This window comes from Molossus molossus, unplaced genomic scaffold (genome assembly GCF_014108415.1).
Source record: "Molossus molossus isolate mMolMol1 unplaced genomic scaffold, mMolMol1.p scaffold_m16_p_3, whole genome shotgun sequence".
Lineage (NCBI taxonomy): Eukaryota > Metazoa > Chordata > Mammalia > Chiroptera > Molossidae > Molossus > Molossus molossus.
In genome coordinates this window covers 77482339-77504900 of record NW_023425366.1, presented here as the reverse complement: position 1 = coordinate 77504900, position 22562 = coordinate 77482339, and the positions used below count along the sequence as shown (strand labels likewise).

The 22562-nt window shown below is 36.2% G+C and overlaps 1 protein-coding gene across 1 annotated transcript in view; it reads left to right on the top strand.

The window, feature by feature from the left end:
* The window catches only part of FBXL17 (F-box and leucine rich repeat protein 17), a 487473-nt gene that overhangs the window by 130645 nt on the left and 334266 nt on the right, over positions 1-22562 (top strand). Inside the window, exon 5 of the mRNA XM_036280976.1 lies at positions 14208-14315. Coding sequence (XP_036136869.1) covers positions 14208-14315 — 108 coding nt within the window. The remainder of the gene's footprint in view (positions 1-14207; positions 14316-22562) is intronic.

Below are 22562 nucleotides of genomic sequence, written 5' to 3'. Positions count from 1 at the left end.
CTATTTTTCCAATTTATAAGAAAGTTTACATCTTTTTAAAATTTTGGTTAAAATAAAATAATGAAGTTTAAAAAGCCTTCATATATATATATTTATTTTTTAGCATTTGTTTTCTGTGACTGTAAGTGTATAGAAATATTGATGTAGAACTTTGCAAAATAAGAAAAGCATAAGGAAAGTTAGAATCATACATAAAATTTCACCACAAGGAGGTAGTTAACATTCTCTCTCAGTTTTTTCTTTCTGTATATATGCTTAGTAGAGTGATATCTATACTCTTAATAATAGTATATCCTTGTTTTCAATTGCATTGTATTTTCTTACCTCATTTAATATTTCAAGAAAACATGACTTTTCATGGCCACATAGCACTCTATTAAAAATATAAACCATCATTTAACCATTATCCCATTTTAATACATTTAGGAGGTTTCTATTTTTCTCATTACTATAAATAGTCCTGCAGTGAGCATCCTGGTCCACAAATCTATTTGCTTTTCTTCTTAACCTGTTGCTTAGAAGTCCCTAGAAGTGCTCTTCTTGGATTATTTGTAAAAATACACTGCAGTTTAAATAAAAATCAGAATCATCTTAATACTGTGCCTGGCCAATACGGAGTCAAATACTGACTTTCTTAACAATAGAAATTTTGCATTGTACTTATCTTTTCATCCTGATAGGGCTTCATTATGATAGGGTTTTTCCAGTATCTGCCTTTCCTGGATTCTTTTCCCTCCCTCCCTCCCGCCCTCCCTCCTTCCCGCCCTCCCTCCCTCCTTCCCTCCCTCCCTTCTTTCCTCCCTCCCTCCCTCATTCATTCATTGATTCATTCATTCATGTCTTTAATAAATGTTTATGGAGCACCTACTATTTGTTAGACCCCGTGCCACTGAAGCATGTTAACCTGGACATGGGGAGAATGTTATGAAAATACTTAAAACATCTCCTTTGACCCTGTACTGGGAAAGTTGAATCTATGTCTTGACTTTTGTTATACACATGAGCTCTGTCTTTTCTGAGCTTCTAAAAGGAAAAATAAAATGAAACTTTTATATAGTATACTTTTTCCCCCTGCCAAAATTGACAAAGAAAATGCCTTTTTTACATTAGTGTTACTTAAAATGGCTTCCTTTGTGAAGGTTAAATGTGCAGACCAAATGGGCTAGGTCAGGCAGATGACAGTCTCACCACCTTACCTCTAGTTACTATGGGAACCTTATTAAAGGAAGTGAGATTTTATAAGGTGTTTGAAATGTAAGAAAGAACATTTAGTGAGCTGGGAAAGTATTTGTCTGACATGATGAAAAATGTATAACCTAATTTTAGGTTTTGTTTTTTAATGATAGGTTTTCTTGTTTAAAGAATGTTAAACATGAATATGTAAGAAATGTTCTATATTCATACATTAAGATGTTTGTATTCTTTTTTTTTTTAAAGCAAGTGACTATTGTCTTTCATTTATGATTAAAACACAGATTGTTAGGGCTTTAAATCTTGGTAGATATTATTCATCCTGGGAAACATCTTCTGTTAAAATATTAAAGCTAATCTGAAATATTTTCACAAACACAAATGACTTTTTGAAGGTTGTACTTTTGCTTCTATGCATTTTCTTTTTGCATATTATATATCAACCTTTCAGTGATGTATGTGTTCTTTGTTATTGAATATTATACACTTAAGTCAAATCTACTCATATATTCATGTTAAACACCTTATGGAAACCTTATAGTCACAGATAAGCTGCTTTGTTATTCTACTTATTACTCAAGACACTGTATATTTAGGAGTACCACAAAGCCCACTTTTGGGTGTTTATACTTTGTTGTGCTTCTCAAAGTCTTTTAACAGTAGAGATGTGAAGTCATATTCAAGGCTATTAGAGTAAAATGATTTATCAAAATTAGAACATTAAAAACAAAATAAGGTTCTTTTTATTACCCATCATTTAAAATCTACTGCAAAATACAGGTAAACCTGTTGTGTTTTTTACCAATTGGAAGTCGTATTTAACTTGCATCCCCCTGCCCCCCGCCCCGATGCATACTTCAGCCTGGTGAACAGTATAGAATAGAACAGTTTATGTATTGTCATTTCTATTCTAATGGCTTGGTGATGGGTTGGTGGAACAGAGATTTTCATTAAATGCTGACTCAGTATAATGATAAGAATAAAAGTTAACTTTGTACAACAGTGTTCAAAATGCCAGCTCCAAGGAATTGGGAAAGGATATATATGCACTGAGTAACAGCTAACCTTTATTGAACACTTTGTATATGGTATGTGCCCAGCACATGGGATTCTGTTGGAATGCTCACAAGAACTGCATTAAGTTTGTACCTCATTTCCATATTTCTGGATAACAACTTCTTTAAGGTTACATAGCTAGTAAAATGTGGAGTTGGATTACAACTCAGGCAGTCTGAGTACAGCAGTTGCATAGAGTCGTATAATCCTAATTTCTTTTTGTGATAATTAAAAGGTTTAATATTGCCAGTTTGAAATCAGTACAATAATTATACTTAAAATGTTTTTATTTCATATTATGACCAGCCAGTTAAGAAAAGTGTGACGGTGGGCATAGAAGATTCAGAAGAAACATGAGGGAAAGGAAAGGAAAGAATCAGAGAAAGGAAATAAGGTGACAGATGGAAATGCAGGAAGGGGGAGAGGACAATAAATGGCATGGCGAGGAAGGAGTGTTCAGGCAGAGGTTGAAAAAGGAAGCAGAGAATGCCCAGTTACATAGGTAAGGCAACAACCAGACAGTTTTGGAAGTCTAAGTAAATTGCTTTATCATGTCTGGCTTTCCTTTTGCTTTGGGTATGTCATCATGCTTTTTGAAATATTAACTAGCTCTTCTGCTATTCAGAGTTTTTCCACTGTTCTTTGTGTGTTAGCCTTCTGGGGCTTAAAATCATTTCATCCTCTATGCTGAAATTTCAGCATTAAATGATTCAGAATTAAAATTGTGTATACTACTTCTGTTTTTTTTTCTCCTATTTTCTTACATAATGCATGATAGATACGTCCACCCAATCAAATTTTGGTAAGTGATTTGTTTGGTGGATTGAATTTTGCCTTCAAAGCCTTGTGAGTTTTTCTATATATTTTTCAAATTTACCATATATGTTAGTTTAAAGGTTTCTTAATAAATGAAATAAAATTTGACAGCATGGAAAAGACTTTACTTTGAGAGAATTAAGATATTTTCCCTGTTATATGGCCAAATAATTACTTGTATGTTTATAAAGCAACTACTTCATAATCAGTTATGTTTACTTGTTACTTAATTGATCTCAAATTTAATGCTCAAATAGACTCCGTGGTTTTATTTTAAGTGTATTATTGAGGATGTTGTAATGAAATGAGCACTGGGCTCACATGGAACTTTGGGTAGGTTACTTTAACTTCTCTGTTTCTTAATTTATAACACAGAGATCATACCTGTTTATCTAACGAGGCAAGTGGACAAATGTGTATGTGTAGTAGAAAGTACTTTGTAAAATATAATTGCTAAATACAACTATGGTTGTTACATTAGTATATTATTTTTTTCAATTACCTCTTTCATTAATTAAATGATGAGCAGATGCAGAATAGACTAGTTCTTCTGTTTCATTTAGATTATCCAGTTATTGAATTTCAATAAGCTAAAGCAGTATTAGTCAAAGAAACTTAGTCAGCAAATGGAAGGAAAGTGGCTGAGTCATACCTAACTTATCATAGATCTTTTTAATAGGGACACATATCTGTGCCGTTAGGTCTGGGCCAATGTCTTTCTCTTTCACAACACTTTAAGGCATTACTGATAAATCTCTTTTTATCAGCCAATCTGAAGTTTTGAAACCCAGACTAGTATTAAGCAAGGTACAATGAGCAAAAATCAGGGAAGATCAAGTAAGCAATCAAATGATCAGATTCTCATTGAACACTAATGGAGTTTTAGACTTTTAGAAAATAATTAGTTATTAATTGTAATGGCATTGTTGACAAAGGGTCAGTATTTGTAAAATTGTGGTAAATTTCAAATGAGATTTTGAAATTACTTCATTGAATTATTATCTACATAAAATCTATACATAGTTTATTTTTCATATTAAGTCTCACATGAACATATTTGGTGAAATGATAATGGTAATATGGCTATGATTTTTTTTTTTAATTTCATTTTTCTTTATTGATTTTTTAAAGAGAGAGTGGGAGAGGGAGAGAGAGATAGAAACATCAATGAGAGAGATCATCGACTGGCCCCACTGGGGATTGGGCCCACAAACTGAGCACGTGCCCTGACCGGGAATTGAACCAGTGACCTCTTGACATTCAACCACTGATCCACACTGGCCGGGCAATGGCTATGATTTTTAAAAAAGCCTTATCTTGCCCTGGCCAGTTTAGCTCAGCGATTAGAGCATCAGCCTCTGGATTGAAGGGTCTCGGGTTTGATTCTTTGTCAAGGGCACGTACCCAGTCGGGTCATGCAGGAGGCAACCAATCGATGTGTCTTTCTCACATTGATGTTTCTCTCTCTCTCCCTTTCATTCTATCTGAAAATCAATGGAAAAATATCCTCAAGCGATGATTAACAAAAATATAAAAATTAAATATAAGTAAATAAAAGAGCCTTATCTTTTAGTGATGTACCTAAGTATTTATTGATAAATGTGATGTTTTGTAAGTGGATGGGGCTATTGATGAAACAAGGTTGGCTGTGAATGAATAATTATTGAAGCCAAATGATTAGTTAATGGAGGTTTATTTTACTTTTTGTCTCCTTTAGTGTATTTTTGAAATTTTTCATAATAAAAAGCTAAACAAATTAAATTTAACTGCTTTGTGTTTCTGATTTCCTTAATGAAATAATTATATCATGCTAATTTAAAGTCAAAGTCATATTAATAAATATAAATTCTTAAATAATTCTTGTTTTTCTTTTGAAATATAATAGGAATGTTTATCACAGCTCTCTATTAAAATGATAACAGGCATGTAATTGAGAGTTATTTATAAATGTTTGGAAAAAATCTAACTTGTAATAATTGAGTATAATTTTTAGTCATATTTTTGGCTGTGAATTATATAATTATGGCATATATAGAAAGAAATAATTCATTGACTACTGCAAATGATTATATTAATATAGTGATCACACTTGCTATAACTGTTTAGCATTTGCTCTTTTTATTAGATTATAAACTCTGTGAGGGTGGTCTGTCTGAATTGTTGTGTGAAGCACAATACTTAACACACACATGTGCTCAGTAAGTACAGGTGTGTGACCACGGTTTAAAAGAAATGTATTTACGTGTACATAATCTTCTCTTAGATTTCTTTTAAAAATTTACTAAAGATATAAAGCTTTTATTACTGAAATGATTCATAAAGCAAATTCATATCAAGTATTTTGTCTTCATATTTAACTATTTTCTTCTATGTGACAAGTGTTCATTTGTTTTGTTTTTGTAATACTATTTCAAAGGTGAAGGCTTTTCAGTGCATTAATTGTGATGTAGATAGTATACCCAGTGAAAAATAGAATAGAGAAAAGCAAAGGAATGTGGAAATGAAGAAGAATTTTTACATAGCTTTTGAAGAGTTGAATTAACAAATGGAGAAATTTTATTGTGTTCCATTTTTAAAGCTCCTATAAGTATAGTGGTATAGTTAGTAGGTAGGGAAATAAAATTTGTTCCAGCTGGGATTTTTATCATCACAGTACTTCACATGTTCTTTGTCAGTTGTCATATGTGGGTGCTTACTCACTGGCCTGGGGCGAGGCCTTGCTGAGGTCATCCTTGGTGTGGTGTACTGCTGTCTCCTAGGGGCCATGGGCCCTGCTGCAGGCACAGCCTCCTTGCCAACCTTAGCTTGTCCTTTGTGAGTCCGCTGGACTTCGAAGTTCAGTATTCCTGTTGTCACCCTTCCCTTAGAGCCTTTAGTGAATGGCTTCACCAGTTAAAGGCTTGTGGTGTGTTGGAACTCAAGGGACCTGATAGTGTTTTAAGCCCTATATTTCTCATATTACTGGTAAAATAGGCTCATTCAGTATGAAGTCACAACCATTCTGCTTGGCTTTCAACCCTCCATAATCTGGTTCCTCTTCAGATGTGGTTTCAGATCTAGTCGGAGGGCCTTGGGAAACTGAACTGAACTAAACTAGGATGCAATGATCATACTAAAATATTCCCAGAAATCTCACTAGTATTTGTGGGAGCTGGACCTGGTCATATCTCAACCTGTGCAGCCTCTGCTCTTAGAGTCAGGGACTGTCCCTTGTCTTTATATTACACTAGTATTTAACATTAGGTATTGTACATGTAGTACATGCCCAAATATTTTTTGAATTAAAGGGATTTAAAAGACTTTCAAACTTGAGTGAAACAAGCCCTTGAATACACACAATATATATGTGACTTTTTTATTTTTAAAAATAATCCTGACTCAGTGGACTGGGGTAGCCACTGCTGGGGTCACTTCTCTTTCATGTGGTTCACACCCACTACATATCAGAAAGGGTACTTAGACAACTTAACCTGGCTCTAGCTGACTCCTGCCCGAAATCCTTATGGCACTCCTAGTATGGTGAATCTCACTAAACGAAAATACATGGAAATGTGTTTGCTATTTGGTTGCAGAGCTCAATTAGAACCTACTCTAAGCAGATTTCTTTATGCTGGCTGTATTTTGCATTCAGAAGGTGATGGCACCCCACAGGCCTACTGACCATTCTGGCTGTAAAAATGTACTCAAAATATAGTCTCCTGGAAAATTCCTGAAGAAGTAGATTCGCCATGCCCTTGATCTCTGTTTTTTGCTCTCTTTCCTTGGAGGTAGAAAGAAGGCCTTGAATTATGCTGAGGTCCTGAGAGAGATCAGGTAGTAACTCCACTAATTTCCTTACATTAATGTTTCAATTCACTAAAGAATCAAAGTGCTGCTGTTGTTTTCTTTGAAAATCCTGTCCTTACCTTCATGAAGGCATTTATCTCATTCTTAGCTTCTTTGTGCCACTTAGAACCAGTAAGATCAACAGTTTAAATTTTCTTGGCATAGCCAAAGAACATATATGTATAGCCCGTGGCCACAGACAGCAGTGTGGTGAAGGCCAGAGGAGGTGGGGGGCAGGGGCTGGGTGGAGGTGGGCAAGGGTGGGGAAAATGGGGGACATCTCTAATTGTGTCAACAACAACCAAAAAAAGGATTTGTTTTCAATATTGAATCAACAAGTCATTAACACGCATCAAGACAATACTTCATCCATTCCTTTTTATTTTTGAAGCTTCTATTTTGTACCAGGCACTGGGGAGAGAGTGGTAAATGAAATAGATGGGTAGATTGTCACATGGTGACAAGGAGAGAAGATGTTGAGATGAAATAAGGTGGAAGAGATGGGGAAGAGTCAGATCATGCAGGGCCTTATAGATTATAGGAGTTTGGATTTTATTCTTAGAGTGATTGGTACCACTGGAGGATTTTAAATAGCAGACTGGTATGATCTAATTTGCGCTCTTTGAAAGATCACTGAGGCTTGTTGGATGGCGAGTAGATTTGTGAGGTCAAGAGTATCAGAAAGAGGTCCAGTGTGTAGGCTATTGAAGATGTCCATGAGAAGGATGACATGTCTTGGGACCATGGTGGTCTGCAGTGGCAATAGAGATGGCAAAGCGATAACCCCAATGTGTACTCAAGATACTTCTTCAGTACTAATATTTGGAGGGTCTAGTTGGCCATGTGGTTAGATTTAGTCATGGGAGCACTTCTGGATTGATTCCATATGAATCGTTAAGATAACTTATTAAGAGTATATACTTCTGGGTCCTGAATTAATAGGTTTGGGGTGAAGTCTAGGGACAATTTTTTTTCCAAGTTTTCTGAGCAGGTCAAGAAATACTTTTATATTATTTAGTACACTCATGTAGGATTACACAGAACAATTATCTAATGCCAGCATTATAAAAATATCCAAAGGTTGCTCTACCAATTAATACTACATTTTTCTTTTCTCCCCAGATATGTTACCAGTAATTCCCCAAAGTTCATCTTTCAGCACAGATTCCAAAACCCTTTCATTGAATTAATGTTATTCTGATAAAGATAGATCTCTCCTTCCATGTTCCAAGAAAACTTTGTCTTAAAATAAGAACAAATTGCATCTCTTTATTTAGAATCCTGAAGTTTATGTAAAAGTTTCTCCCATTTTTACTTCTTTAATTTTAATGCTTCCTAGATAAAGTGCTTTCTTGGGTTACCAGTTTCTACTTCTGTGGTTTCATAATTCAGTAGTATTAATCCAGCTTCTTCAACACGTCGGAATTTGATTACCACCCCCTCTCCTAGGCTGCCCTTCTTTGGGAGGGTTGTCAGGTTATACGACTTTCACAGCATTGGCACCACAGCCGTTCTCTCTGCAGCAGATGAAAAAAGTAATCAAGGGCAGCACTTTTTAGAAAATCCTTTAAAAAAATACTCATTTTGCCTTGATCCCTGCCACTCTTCTTTGGGGCTGAAGGGAAGGCCTTGAATTTTCATTTGCCTTTAAGTAAGATCGGCACCATGAAATGAATTACAAACAAATGTGTATAAGGTAAAGAGCATAGATTTTAAAACCTGAAAGACCAACGTTCAAAGACTCACTTTGCTACCTGCTAGTGATTTGATTTTGGGTAAGTCAATTTCTAACAGGTTTTTTCTAGTCACCTGTTAGAGGGGGCTAATGATGCCTCTCAGGGCTATTATGAGGATCCCAGATGACGCAAAGAGAGGACTTAGCACCCAGTAAGGCCTTAGTAAATATTGCCATTTTATTATCTTACTGTTTGTATTATCTATTCCCTCTTCAACTCTTTGGCTACTAGTACCCCAAATCTCGGCAGAATATGAGCTGTGTCCAGAGACTAGATCCTCAGGTTCGGCAGTTCCACAATTCAGAATCACATTTATAAATAGTAACTGTCCAGGCAGATTTAGTAACTCTGTACTGCTTGTCTTCTGCTCTTTCTCTGTCTTCTAGCCAAGAATAGTTTAGTCATATAGGGCATTTCTACTACAGTGGCTATTACATTTGCCACTGAAATTCTATTTTAGAATTTTCTAGGCCTATTATTTCTACTCCTGGAGAGGTTTCTCTTTTTGAAAAAATATCTTTTTATTGATTTTTTTATTTTAGAGAGAAAAAGGGAGAGATAGAAACATTCATGTAAGAGAGAAACATTGATTGGCTGCTTCCTGCACACCCCCTACTGGGGATCAAGCCCACAACCCAGGCATGTGCCCTGACCCGGAATTGAACTGGGACCTCTGACTTCACAGGGCATCACTCAATCACTGAGCCACATGGGCCTGGCACAGTTTCTCTCTTGAACCTACATTTAATCTCACAAGAATGACCCCTTAAAAGATTTCTGATTAAGTGTAGCTCTCAAGAGCTTATGAGAACCAACTTCTTCTTCCTTTTCCCTTTGTGCCTTGCATTTCTGGTTTTCATTTTCTCCTGGTTTGGCAGCTAGAGAAGGTTCCCTTAAGATTCACAAACTGGAGCTCTACTGGAATCTTTGTGTGTTATATTATTTCAGCTTTTCATGGTTTTCTCGACTATGAAGGCACAACAGCCATTCCTTACCACCAGCCCTTTTCCTCATTGTCAAACTAAAGGTCCCTGCACCCTTTTCATGCAGATATAAAAATACATCTTGGGCCCAGCCGCTGTGGCTCAGTGATTGAGCATGGACCCATGCACCAAGAGGTTGCTGGTTCGATTCTCATTGAGGGCACATGACCAGGTTGTGGGCCTGATCCCCCAGTTGGGCGCATGCAGGAGGCAGCCAGTCAATGTTCTCTCTCATTGCTGTTTCTATCTCTCCTTCTTCCTTCCTCTCTCTCTAAAAATCAATAAAGAAAAAAAATTTTTTAAATACAGCTTGGCTTTTTCAATTACAGCTTAAGGAGATGGTACTTTCTGTGCCTCTTTGATGAGAAGAGTAACACTGTTGTCTCCGAGGTTCATCTTTCTCTCTATCACAGCCTTGACTAAAAGATTCAGGTCTGCTTTGCGGGTGATCTCATTCCCCTCTCATTTTCTGATGCTTCTTTTCCAATCCCCAGCCACATTTCTGTTTGCATATTAATTGTTATCTACTGTACGGTTACCCATAGTCTCTGAGCATGATCCTTCAAATCAAGCTGCTTCAGGTTGGAGCTTTAGCAATCCTCATAGCATGTAGTCTTTTCCACAAATGGTGCTGGGACAATTGAACAGTTGATGCAAAAAAACGAACCTTTCACTTTACTTCATACTTTACAAAAATTAACTCGAAGAACACCATAGCCCTTAATGTTTCGAGCAAAGACCATCATTAAGAAAATGAAAAGACGGTACAAATGGAAAAAATATTTGTGAAACATATATCTGATAAAAGGCTCGTATCCAAAATATATAAAGAACTTTTACAACTTAAGACAACAACCCAACTTAAAAAATATGTAAAATATTAAACTTATATTTATCACATGACTTGGCTATTCCACTCGTAGATACTTATCCAAGAGAAATGAGAATATATGTCCATACAAAGATTTGTATGTGAGTCATCACAGGAGCATTATTTACAAAGCCCCAAACTGGAGGCAATTCAAGTGTTTATCAACTGGGGAATAGATAAACAAATGTAGTGTGGCTGCACAATGGAATTCTACTTGGCAATATAATGAGCCAACTGTTGATACATGTATCAGCAAGGATGAACCTCAGAAACATTGTGCTAGTGAAAGAAGCGAGACAATAAAGACCTACTGATACAATGCTAATTTGTATGAAATTTCTAGAGAGGGTAAAACTATCCAGATAGTAAGCAGATCAGTGGTTGTCTAGGGGTGGGAGCTGTGACTAACTGCATATGGGCACAAAGAATAAAGGAAATGTTGGGGATGGTGCAATGGCAGGGTTCTAAAACTGTGTTGGGGTGATTGCATAGCTGTGTAAGTTTACTAAAACTCAATGAAGTGTACCTTTAAAATGAGTGAATTTTTTGTGCATATATTATATCCAATAAAACTTTTAAAAAAATTTCTCCATAGTTCTTTGGTTATGACATAACTATCCATTTTTTTTTTTTTTTTTTTTGGCGTCACTTTACCCCCCAGAAGATGATGTACTCTTTCATTTTGTTAGCATTCTATCTTTTTTTATTTAATTTTTAAATTTATTTTATTGATTTATTTTTATTACAGATGTTTCTCCTTTTCCTCTCATTGACACACTCCTCCCTATCTCCCCCCTCAAGTTTAAGGTGCATAATAATCATATGGGGATCTTGTTAAAATGCAGATTAGAATTCAGTTAGTAGGTCTGTGGTAGGGTCAGGGGTTTGGCAGTTTAATAAACCCGCACGTTGACACCAAAGCTGCTGGTCTGAGGACCGCACTTTGCACGGAAGGCCTCAGAACTAGGTCATCACCCAGGCTACATGCTGGAATCTCCTGGGGGAGCTCTTACGATGAAATTGATGCAGATCTTCACCCAGAAATTAAATCAGAAGCTCTTCAGGTGATTCTGATGTGTGGTTAGGCTGACAACCTTAACACAATGGGATTCTTTTTACCATAATTGTTCAGTAACTTCCACCTATGTTTGCCTCACTCACACCTCACAAGTTAGTCCATAACCTAGCCCCCAAATTATAACCAGAATCTCTCAGAGTAACTAGGAGAATAAGCTAGCATGCTTTCATTGTACATTTTAAAGATAACAAACTCTAACATTTTACATGCATTATTTATTCTCTACCCCATGAGGTAGGTATTTTATTTCCTCCATGTTATAGGAGGAACAATGTACAGAGAAGGGAAATGACTTGCTCAGAATCACACAGCTAGGAAGCGGTGTGCCTGGGATTTGAGAAGAGGCAGTCAGATTCCAGGGTCCCAGAGAAGCTGACACTCACCAGTATCTGCCTCCTGTAATCTTTGTTTCCGTCAGCCCCTCAGCCCCAAAGCTGATCTTATATCCTTGGGAAATGGAGCCGAACCCTACCCAGATCTCCAAGGCCCTCTTAGTAGTCTCCAAGAAACACACCCACACCTACTCTAAGAGTGTGTCTGTATTCCAGGGACTTACTGTGGTCTTGTCTGACTTACAGGACTGTTGATGCTGGAGGCTCCTGTCACTCTGATTGCTTCAGCTAAAACAGAAAGAGCCACCAAACTAACTTTTTAAACCCTTTTCTCTTCTCTCTTAAAGCTTCAATACTTTGGACTGGAGCTTTCTTGTGTCCTTAATTCTTGGCTAAGTTCCTTGAAGATATATGTATGAAGGAAAGGCTTGATGTTAGAGTAAGATTGGACAGGCCATTTAACCAACTATTTGTTATTTAAGCTCTGGTACTCACCTCCCCCCCGCCCCACACACATTTTAAAATGATTGGTTTTCATTGAAGCTTTCGGGAATTTTAGTGCCTTAAATATTCTTTGTTAACATAATATTTTAAAAAGCTGACTGTCAGGAAGGCCCGTTTTTAATTTATCAGTGGCACCCTTAGTCTTAATATGTTGAAGCGTATTTTACTTCTGAGGGCAGAATTAATCTTTTATCAGATGTACCATGGATGCTGTTGGTTTCATTATTTTAGGAAAACGTGCTTGTGTTGCTTTAGAATGAATGCTACCCACATACCTTTATTTTCAAATATCTATTCAGAATAGATAAGGAAGATACAAAGTATGAGTCACCAATATTAAAGCTAATGCGAGACATAAGTTGCTGCTGTTTGAGAAACTAACAAAAGTGTTCAATTTGATTTTATCTTGACTTTGATAAAAGTGAATCTGAAATTAAGCCTATGATAGAGAATATTTGGAACTTCTTTTCTAAGCTTCATTTTTGTGGAGCAGTGAAGAAAATGTTACCAGAATTAAAAGAAGATAATTTTGTACATGGATAGTTTTTTGAAGTTGGGGAAGACAAAAAAGGAATTTCATCCTGCTCTTTGTTTAAATAAAGCGGGGCCAGGGGCAGATGCCAAAAGCTGTCAATGTAGCTTCTCTACAGCACCGAGGCCTCAAACTTTCATATGCCTACAAGTCACTGAGGGGCTTGTGAAAAATATAGATTCTTGGGCCTCTCCCCTTTGGTTCTGAGTTTTTAATAAATTCCTTAGGGGATTCTAATATGTATTGCATTAGTCAGAGTTCACCAGAGAAACAGAATTAGTATGAGGGGTGTGTGTGTGTGTGTGTGTGTAGAGATTGGTGTAATTGACTCATGGGATTATGGAGGTTAAGAAAGCCCAAAATCTGCATAGTTAGTAATCTAGAGACACATAAAAGCTGATACTGTAGTTCTAGTCTGAGTCCAAAGACATAGAACCAAGAGAGCTGATGGTATAAATTCCAGAGAGAGAGAGAGAGAGAGAGAAATTCTTTCTTATTCGACCTTTTGTTACATTCAGTGGGGTGGATAAGACCCCCACCCACATTGAGAGGGCAGTCTGCTATTCCAGAAACACCCAGAATAATGTGTAATCAGATATCTGTGTACCTCATAGCACAGTCAAGTTGACACATAAAATTGACCATTATACCATCCAAACCTGAAGAATTTGAAGCAAAACTAGATTTCTTGGAAGAAACACTTGAAGGGAGAAACCTTCCAAAGAGACCATTGTTGCACTTTAGGAACCAATCACATAATTTTAATGATAAAAAATGTCCAGACTAGGCAAATCTATAGAGACAGAAAGTTGCCAGGCAGGGGGTGGAGTAGGGGAGTGACTGCTAGTGGGCATGGAGTTTCTCTTTTCACTGATGAACACGTTCTGAAATTTTGTATTGGTGGTGGTTGCACAACCATGTGAATCTACTAAAAACCACTATACCCTTTGAAAAGGTGAATTTTATACCATGTGAATTACATGTTAATAAAAATATATCTATTGAGAGGGAGAGAGATGATGAAGTGAGGTAGATAGTGTCAACATGTTCCAAATGTTTTCTACAAAGAAGTGGAAAAACATGGGATGATAGAAGAGATGTGGGTAAAGGGAGGATTTCAAGAAACCCACAAGAGATACAGTAGAAGGTTTGTAAATGGATTCCAATGATCTAATGGATAGGGAACATTAGTGATGCCAGTTGGGCAGAGGGAATCTGAGGAGCCCAATCCTGAAATTCCTTGGAACGTCCCCTCCAATGACTTTCTTCATGTCTCTCCCTAGGTGACAGATCAGTCAGTGAAAGCATTTGCTGAGCACTGTCCTGAACTTCAGTATGTTGGCTTCATGGGCTGTTCAGTTACTTCTAAAGGAGTCATCCACCTGACTAAGGTACGTGCCATGGCTATTTCTGCTTTGTGTTTGCAATTATCATTCATATCCATGCCCGGCATTGCAAATGTCCTTGAATGGGAAGTAGTCAGACTGGTAGAGAAGTATACTAGTGTTTGATAAAGTTAAAACCAGTTTAAGTCAACAGTACCAAACCTATCCTTTCTGAAATGGGTCACTTATTTATTAAAAAGGGCAGCTTACTTTTTTGCTTTCTTATTGTTAATAACTCTGAAATATATGCATTCTATAAACAGATATCTGTGACAAGAATTGTTTAAATGTTAACTTAATAATGTATTGCATTTAGGAGATATTTTGATTGAAATTTTAACTGCTCACGTACCATTACGTATTCTGAACATTTGGCTTTTAAGAAGGGACTATGGTCGGTGCATATTTTTAGGCTGAATATGTAAGGTGAAAGAGAGGTGAATGTATATAGAAAATTAACCTTATAGCTTTCATATATACAAGATATATGAACTCTCATATTTTAGCAGTTATGAAAATGCTGGTTCCTTTGTAATTTCTCACTTACGTGCCATCTCTGCTGCTTTCCAGAGCTCTAAAATAATTAGGAGTTAATTCTCCCATGGAATGAGAAAAACTGGCTACTATAAAATTTACCTGTGTATTGTCTGAAATGTGTCACTGCCTGGATTTGAACTGTATTATATAGTACTTAGGAGGATGGATGAGTCTTGCCTTTTCCACTTAAACTGAGTAGCCTATTTGTTCAGCCTTCCTTCAATTCACTCCCGTTAGAAAACTGCTGTGTTAGCAGCACGAGGCTGAAATAAATCAGGTAAGATCCCGGATCTGTTCGGGCCTGGTCTCTTCAGGTCTCTTCAAGCTTATAGTTTAGTGGCAAATAATGTTTTCTTTTTTCCTCCCTAAGAAAAGAGCAAATGTTTACAAGTTACCTAGGACTGTAGCAGTAGGCACAGTGGATAGGAGCCTGGACTATGTTGTCAGCTTGGGCTTGAATCTGTGCTCTGCTACTTACTAGCTAAGTAGACAAATACTTTTTCAAGGTGTTAATTGAAGTAACATACACGAGGAACTTGCCTCAGTATCCAGATTGCAGTAAGTGCTAAGTAAATGTTAGTTACCAATGTTGATATAGATGCTATGGTATCTAAATTGCTGGAAAATCAGGGTAAAATTTGAGAAAAAAAATATCAAATCACTGTTGTAGTGTAGTTTATCCACAACAGAGGCTGTGGTTGTCCTGTATCTTAAATGCCAATCAACCTTAATTGTATTTGGGGGATCAGAACTTAAGCCAGTGGAGGGGATAAGAACCTTATCCTCAGTTATTGGTCTATCAGAACATCTTAATATAACCATGTGTAACTAATTTTCTATTCATTTTCTATAATCATGCCCAAACATCTTGGTAGATGAATGTTTTTCTAGTCACATGTTTGCTGTTTATAGTGTAGAGTAGCAATGCCTTTGGATGAGCAGACTGTGCACAATGCATGTTATAATGACCATGTGTGGGATTTTACGATCACTAGAAATTGACTCATTAAAGACCAAACAAGACTTATCAGATCATTAAGTGCTTCTCTGAGCATTTTGAGGTGGCCAAGCATTATGGTACACTGGTACTTAAAAGATCAGAATAGCAGCTACAGCAAATGTCTGCACTCGAGGGCTCCATTTGCTGAGAAGGTTCTTGTTTTGGGGTTTTTTTTATGTGTGTGTGTGGGTTTTTTTTTTTGGTATGTGCCCCTAGCGGGAACCAAACCCAGGACTCTCTGGTCCGCAGGCCTACGCTCTAACCTCTGAGCCAAATCGGCCGGGGCACTGAGAAGGTTCTTAAAACTAGAGGCCAGGATTGGCAGTTTGTCCTGTCAGAGTCAGAATCTACAGAATTGCATCATGTCAAAGCTGGCCCACAGTGGACGTGAGGGTCATCTCTGCTGCTCAACAAAGTCTGTGGTGAAAAGACTGGTATGTGGTATAATACTGCTTAGTTTCCTGAATTTAAGTGAAGGCAAAATAGCATTTTAAACACGCATAGCTTTTGCAAAGCTATTTTAATTGTTTTCACAAAACTCTTGAAAACCAAGGGTAGAACTCAGGTTTAAATAAAATAAAAGCTCTTTTGTTAAAATATTTGCATTGTGACAAAGTATTACATACTAGGACATTACACAAAATGCAATTTACATTCACAAAATTTTGTAAATATATAAATACTCCTAGAAAGTTGTGTTACTATTATTATCATCATGGTGTATAGTTTCTAAATATTTATTATCATCGTGGTACATAATTTTTACTTAAATAATTAGGGTGATGTCAGACAGCTAGTGTTGAGAGCTATTTACCTAAATATGTTTAATTTTATATGATTTGGAAAATCTCTGGCTATCAGTTTGCTAATAGAGGTAAGTGCCATAAAATCTTTGTGCCTTAGTTTCTCATGAAAAGATGTTCCTGGATTAGGTGATGTATCTCTAGAGTTTCTTGCACACAGAAGAATCTATGAATTTAAGAGTCATTGACCTGGAGAGGACTGTGTGGGGGTTTCACTGAAACTAAGAAATGGAAAGCCTTTAGTGAGTTAGAAAGGAAATTTGTGACAACTTAGACTGTTAAACCAAGGGCAAGAAGACAGAAGATGGGGAATAGATGGAAGAATATTGATATCCGATCACAGTGATCCCTTGGACTTAATTTCACTTTGATGTTCTCAGGCTTGGCTGGATGCTAATTTACTTTGTAGTATATATTGATGGCACACCCTTGGTGTTCGGATAGATTCTGCTGATACCAATATTGGAGTAGGGGCCTTCCTTAGCTAAGCTGCTATGACTATGTAAACGAGCATCCAGGTTAGCTGAGATTGAATGAACACAGGTTGAGAAGATAAAGTCAGGTTCAGTAGACTGTGTTTGGAAACATGGAGATCCATGTTTAGGGAGAAATGATGAGAACTTTTGAGGTCTTTATTTAACAGTTGAGGATGTCAGTGACTTGTATGTGGCAGAGTTGAGTTCTCTTCATCACAGATGCATTCTTTTTATTAATGTACTTATTTATAAATACAAAATATCTCTAGCTTGCTCTCCCTCCTACTTTTTAACTCCTCACCCAAGGATATTTTTTTCATTCATCTTTAGATAGAGTGTGTGTGTGGTGGGGGGAGCAAGCGAGTGAGAGAGAGCGCACACGCGCCCAGCCAGGGCTGGGAACCAAACCACAACCAGCTATGTTCCTTTGACTGGAATGGAACCCGTGACTCTGGTTCACGGGCCAACACTCTTAACTGCTTAGCCAGACCGGCCAGAGCCCTTCTACTTTTTAGAAACAAGTTTAGCCAAAGCAAATAAATAGCCAACCCCTAGTGCCTAAATGTTTTTGCCACTAAAGGGACTAGTAGAAACATGTCAAAGGGACCCAAAAGCTAACATGTAGTGGCTCCCACTGGTCTAAGTTGGGATATTTTAAGTCTCAAAAAGGAAAATGATTGCAATGGATTAAAACAAACAAAATGTATAAAAACCATGAGTTCGTAGTGCTCTATAAAGAATAGAACACAACTGGATTTCTTCTTTCAGCTATGATAGGATAATAAGAACCAGATTTATTTCCTTTGCTGAAACAACCCCAAAACTCAGACAAAGTATATGAAACAATGGCTTTCACGACACTGGATATCAAGGACAGAGATCCCTGAGATATGAGAAACAAACAAGAGGAGGCCTATGATCGCCTCTAACGCACCATAAGAGTTTCTGACAAGCAGCCCAGGGAGGGGCGACCGGGGCAGAACTCCGCTGACTGTCAGAGTTGAGGCAGAACAGAAAGTCCAGGGAGACCAAGGCAGTCAGAGTTCAGAGGATGTATCACTGGAGTGGAGAGAACCACGTAGAGAACCCCAGAGATCTGTGGCTGATCTCCCTGTGCATCCAATCCTAAATGAGCCATGAATAAAGACGCCATCAAAAGAGAAATTAGAAAGTATTTTAAACTGAAGGGGAATGAAAACACAACACATTGGATTCAGTGTGATGCCACTAAAGTGCTCTTTGGGGGAAATGTTAGTAGTCCTCCCCACCCATGTATGGTGTTGTTTCTGTGGTTTCAATTACCTGGGATAGATCATAGTCTGAAAATATTGGATGGAAAATTCCAGAAATAAACAACTCATACGTTTTAAATTTAAGTGTGTTGTTCTGTGTAGTGTGATGAGATCTCGTGCCATCCTGCTTCGTCCCTCCTGGGGTGTGCATACAATCCAATAGGATATTTTGAGAGACAGAGAGACCATATCATACAACTTTTATTACAGTATATTATTACCATTGCTCTATTATGTTGCTAATCTCTTGTCTAATTTATAAATTAAACTATCTTAGGAATCTATGTACAGGAAAACCCAGTATATATGGGGTTTGGTACTAGTCACAGTTTCAGGCATTCTCTGGAGGTCTTGAAATGTATTCTATGCAGGTAAGCGGAGGCTATTGTAATAGCACTGAACACGTATATAAGAACAAATGAAAGGTCTCAAATCAATGATATTAGCTTCTACCTTATGACACTTGAAAAAGAAAAACAAATTAAACTCAATGTAAGCAGAGGAAAGGAAATCATAAAGTTCAAAGTGGAAATAAATTATATGGAAAATAAAAATAACAGAGAAAGTTAATAAAACCAAAAGCTGGTTCTTTATAAAATAGATAAAATTGATAAATTTTCATTCAGACTGATTAAGGAAGAGCGAGATACAGAGACACAAATTGCCAATATGCCTCAGAGGAGTGACATAACTTACAGATTCCACAGATATTAAAAGTATAACAAGGGAATATTATGGACATCCTTATGCCTATAAATTCAACAAATTCAATGAAATGGAAAATTTATTTGAAAGATACAAACTACCAAAGCTCACTCAAGAGAAAATAGATTATCTAATACCTCTATATCTCTGAAAGGAATTGCATTTGTAGTTATAAACTTCTCTCCAATAATACTCTAGGCCTAGATTGCTCACTGGTGAATTCTATCAAGTATTTGTTATATATTAAAAACTTTATCAGTAAGAGATATATACTTGAGTATTTACTAGTGAAATTATACCATATTAGGGATTTGGTTTAAAATAATAAAAAGTGGATAAAAAGAAAACTGGATAGGTCAGTAAAGGAGACAAATGACAAAATACAGTTAATTGAGCTGGGTTCTAGGGCATAGGGGTACATTAGACTTGTCTCATTACATTTGTTTATAATTTGAAAATTTCCATAATAAGGATAAAACCTATAAGGGGTCAAAAAGTTTAAAATGTTATTAATGTAACATGATAAAATTATACTATTCAGTATCATACTTTTTAAGAATGCATAATAGCATGGGAGATGCCCAGGATGATAATTAACAACATATAAACATAATATTAATTTAAAAATCAGCTGAATAAATTGGCTTGTGGGGTCTGAAATGGCAAAGTGATTTTACACGTAGTTGGAGTGCAAGCCTCAGAAGTGCTGTGGGTTCGTGGGTGCAGGGCCACGTGTTCGTTACGAATCGATTTATATCAGATCAGTTCAAATGATTGAAATCAGGAAGATCTTATTTTAAATAACTATTAAGAAAGATGGCGAAGAAGTTTTGACAAAGTTTATTTTTGTCATATGCTATATAAAATATTTATATTTTTTATAATTTAGGGGATAGATGTATTTTTTTAGATGGTTGATATATTTTAAAGTTGTGACTGTTTATTAATTAATAATGTTAATTCTATACATTAAATCTTATTGTTGCTTCAGTTATTCAATTTATAGACATGAACTGAGTTCTTGGAATATGGCAGGTATGGGCTTGGTTGAAGATTTTTATGTTTGCTAGTTTTTATTTTTAAATAGGGTTTTGTTTTGTTTTTGTGGAAAGGTGACAACATGCCCAAGCTTGTGGTATTTTCTCAGACCATAATCACGTTTAAAGAACTTTTTAAAAAGCCACCTATTTTGAAAGTGCTAATGCTTGAAAATATGAAATGTTTTCTAAAGAGAAAGAAACCTGATTTTTTTTTTAGTTAATTTAACATGTTACTGAAAGTATGTTCATTCATGCAGCTAACTCAGTTTTTATCTTCCCTTTTTTGTTTATTCAGAGACTAGAAATAATAGATGAACTTTTTTGCCTTCTAAATTTCTAAACAACTGATCATTTTAGAATGTTTTATTTTAAAGAAAAAACATGCTACTTATTTTAGGGGTGATATTGCTCGTTAGTCATAGATTATCATGTCTGTGTTTCTGATTAATTATAGTACTTGAGTGATATTTTGATATATGAAAAATATCTGTTCTTAAATTTGTTCAGCTCTGAAATATTCTGTAGTGAGTATGACCCAGTGAGTGTTATGGAGGGGTTTGGGTTGCATGACTGTGTTTTTGGTTCTTTTTAGCCTTATTGGGGTTAAGAGCTGAGCCAAAAACTGAGTGTTGAGGTTATTTGTACCTGGTCTGGTCCATTCATTTTCTTAAAAGTTTGAAACAGCAAACCACTTACTGCTGTCATCAGAGCTAATGGTATGACTACTGATTGTATGACCTTGGGCAAATCACCTAATCTGTTTGCTTCAGTTTCCTGATCTGTGAAATGAGGATAATAATAGCATCTACCTTCCTCTAAGGTTGTAGAGGCAGAGGGCTTCATGCATAACTAAAGAAGCAGTTGAAAATAATGAATTTATTACTGAGAAAAATATTCATAATGGTGTATGAAAGTTATTCTGTCTTGAGTCCCAACCCACTTATTAATTATTTTCATGAAAATTATTTTAAATTTCATTAAAATAATTTTCATGAAAATAAATCTTACTTAAAAACTTCATGAACCTTGTTTCTACCTGAGTGTCAATGCTGAATGTTAAGATTAATAACTGTCTGTTCTTTCTTTTTTTTTTCTTTCTCTTTCCCTGCTGACCTTTTAAGGGTTATTTAACGATTTGTTTAAGTTTGCACACTGAACAACTACAATAGTATTTTTAGTAAAATTATTTGAAAAATTTTATATAGCCCAGCCGGTGTGGCTCAGTGGTTGAGCGTTGACCCATGCACCAAGAGGTCGCTGGTTCTATTCCTGGTCAGGGCACATGCCCAGGTTGTGGGCCAAATCCCCAGTGGGGAGCATGCAGGAGGCCGCCAATCGATGTTCTCTCTCATCGATGTTTCTGTTTCTCTCCCTCTCCCTTCCTCTCTAAAAATAAAGAAAGAAAAACAATTTTTAAAAATTCCTATTTAGCAATATGCAGAATCGGGAATACACAGTTGTTCCGTATTATTATTGTACAAATTAATGACTTTGGTTTTCATTTTTCTAAATTAGGATAGGCAATGTCTACATAAGCTGTATCAATTTAACCACATTTATTTTTTTTATTCTGTTAAGTCAATGACATCTGTGCAGCAAGGCTGCGATTTTTATATTTTATAATTCTGTTACTCACACTGGAGCTATAATGTATGTGTTTGTGCTACGTTTTCATTTCAATAGCTCCTACAGCAGGGTGGAGTAACATGATACTGTAAAATACATGAATTCATCTTCCAGATGACTCAGCTGGTGGAAGTTGTAACAAGGAAAGTGAACAAATGAGTTGCTTTGTTGCATCTATTTTTTGATGAAATGGTTGCCTCAGGCTTTAATATAAATACATAAATATAAAATGAGGAAAGTTGGCAATCTTTTTGAAAGGGCCTCTCTTGGATCTTGGCTTTATATTTCATATATTATTTTATTCTGTTTATATTATCCTCAGTTCACTCTTTGAATGTTTATTACACACTTATTTATAAATTGTGGGTTTTGTTGCAAATATTCTTATAAAAATGGATTTCAACTATATTTATCTGGTCTCTTAACACATGAGGTCAGTCTTTATCCAAGAAAGATGTTAGGAGTTGTTGCTTTCATGTTCTTTTAGATTTTCAAATTCATTCACACTGTTTTTTGACAGAAATTTTATTTAAGGATCAGTGTGAATCTACCTTAGTTTTGTGATTTATATATGAAAAGTAATACTAGACACGGATGGGGGTCTCATCTCTAAATCAACAGGACAGACTGTAGATATTAGGGAAACCAGAGTTGAGGCCCAGTGAGCATGTGTCATCATGTAACTGAACGAGGAAATATACTACTGGGGGGAAAAGTACGCAGATTTTATTTATTAATTTAAAATAAACAGTTATCGAGAATTACAGGGTTTAT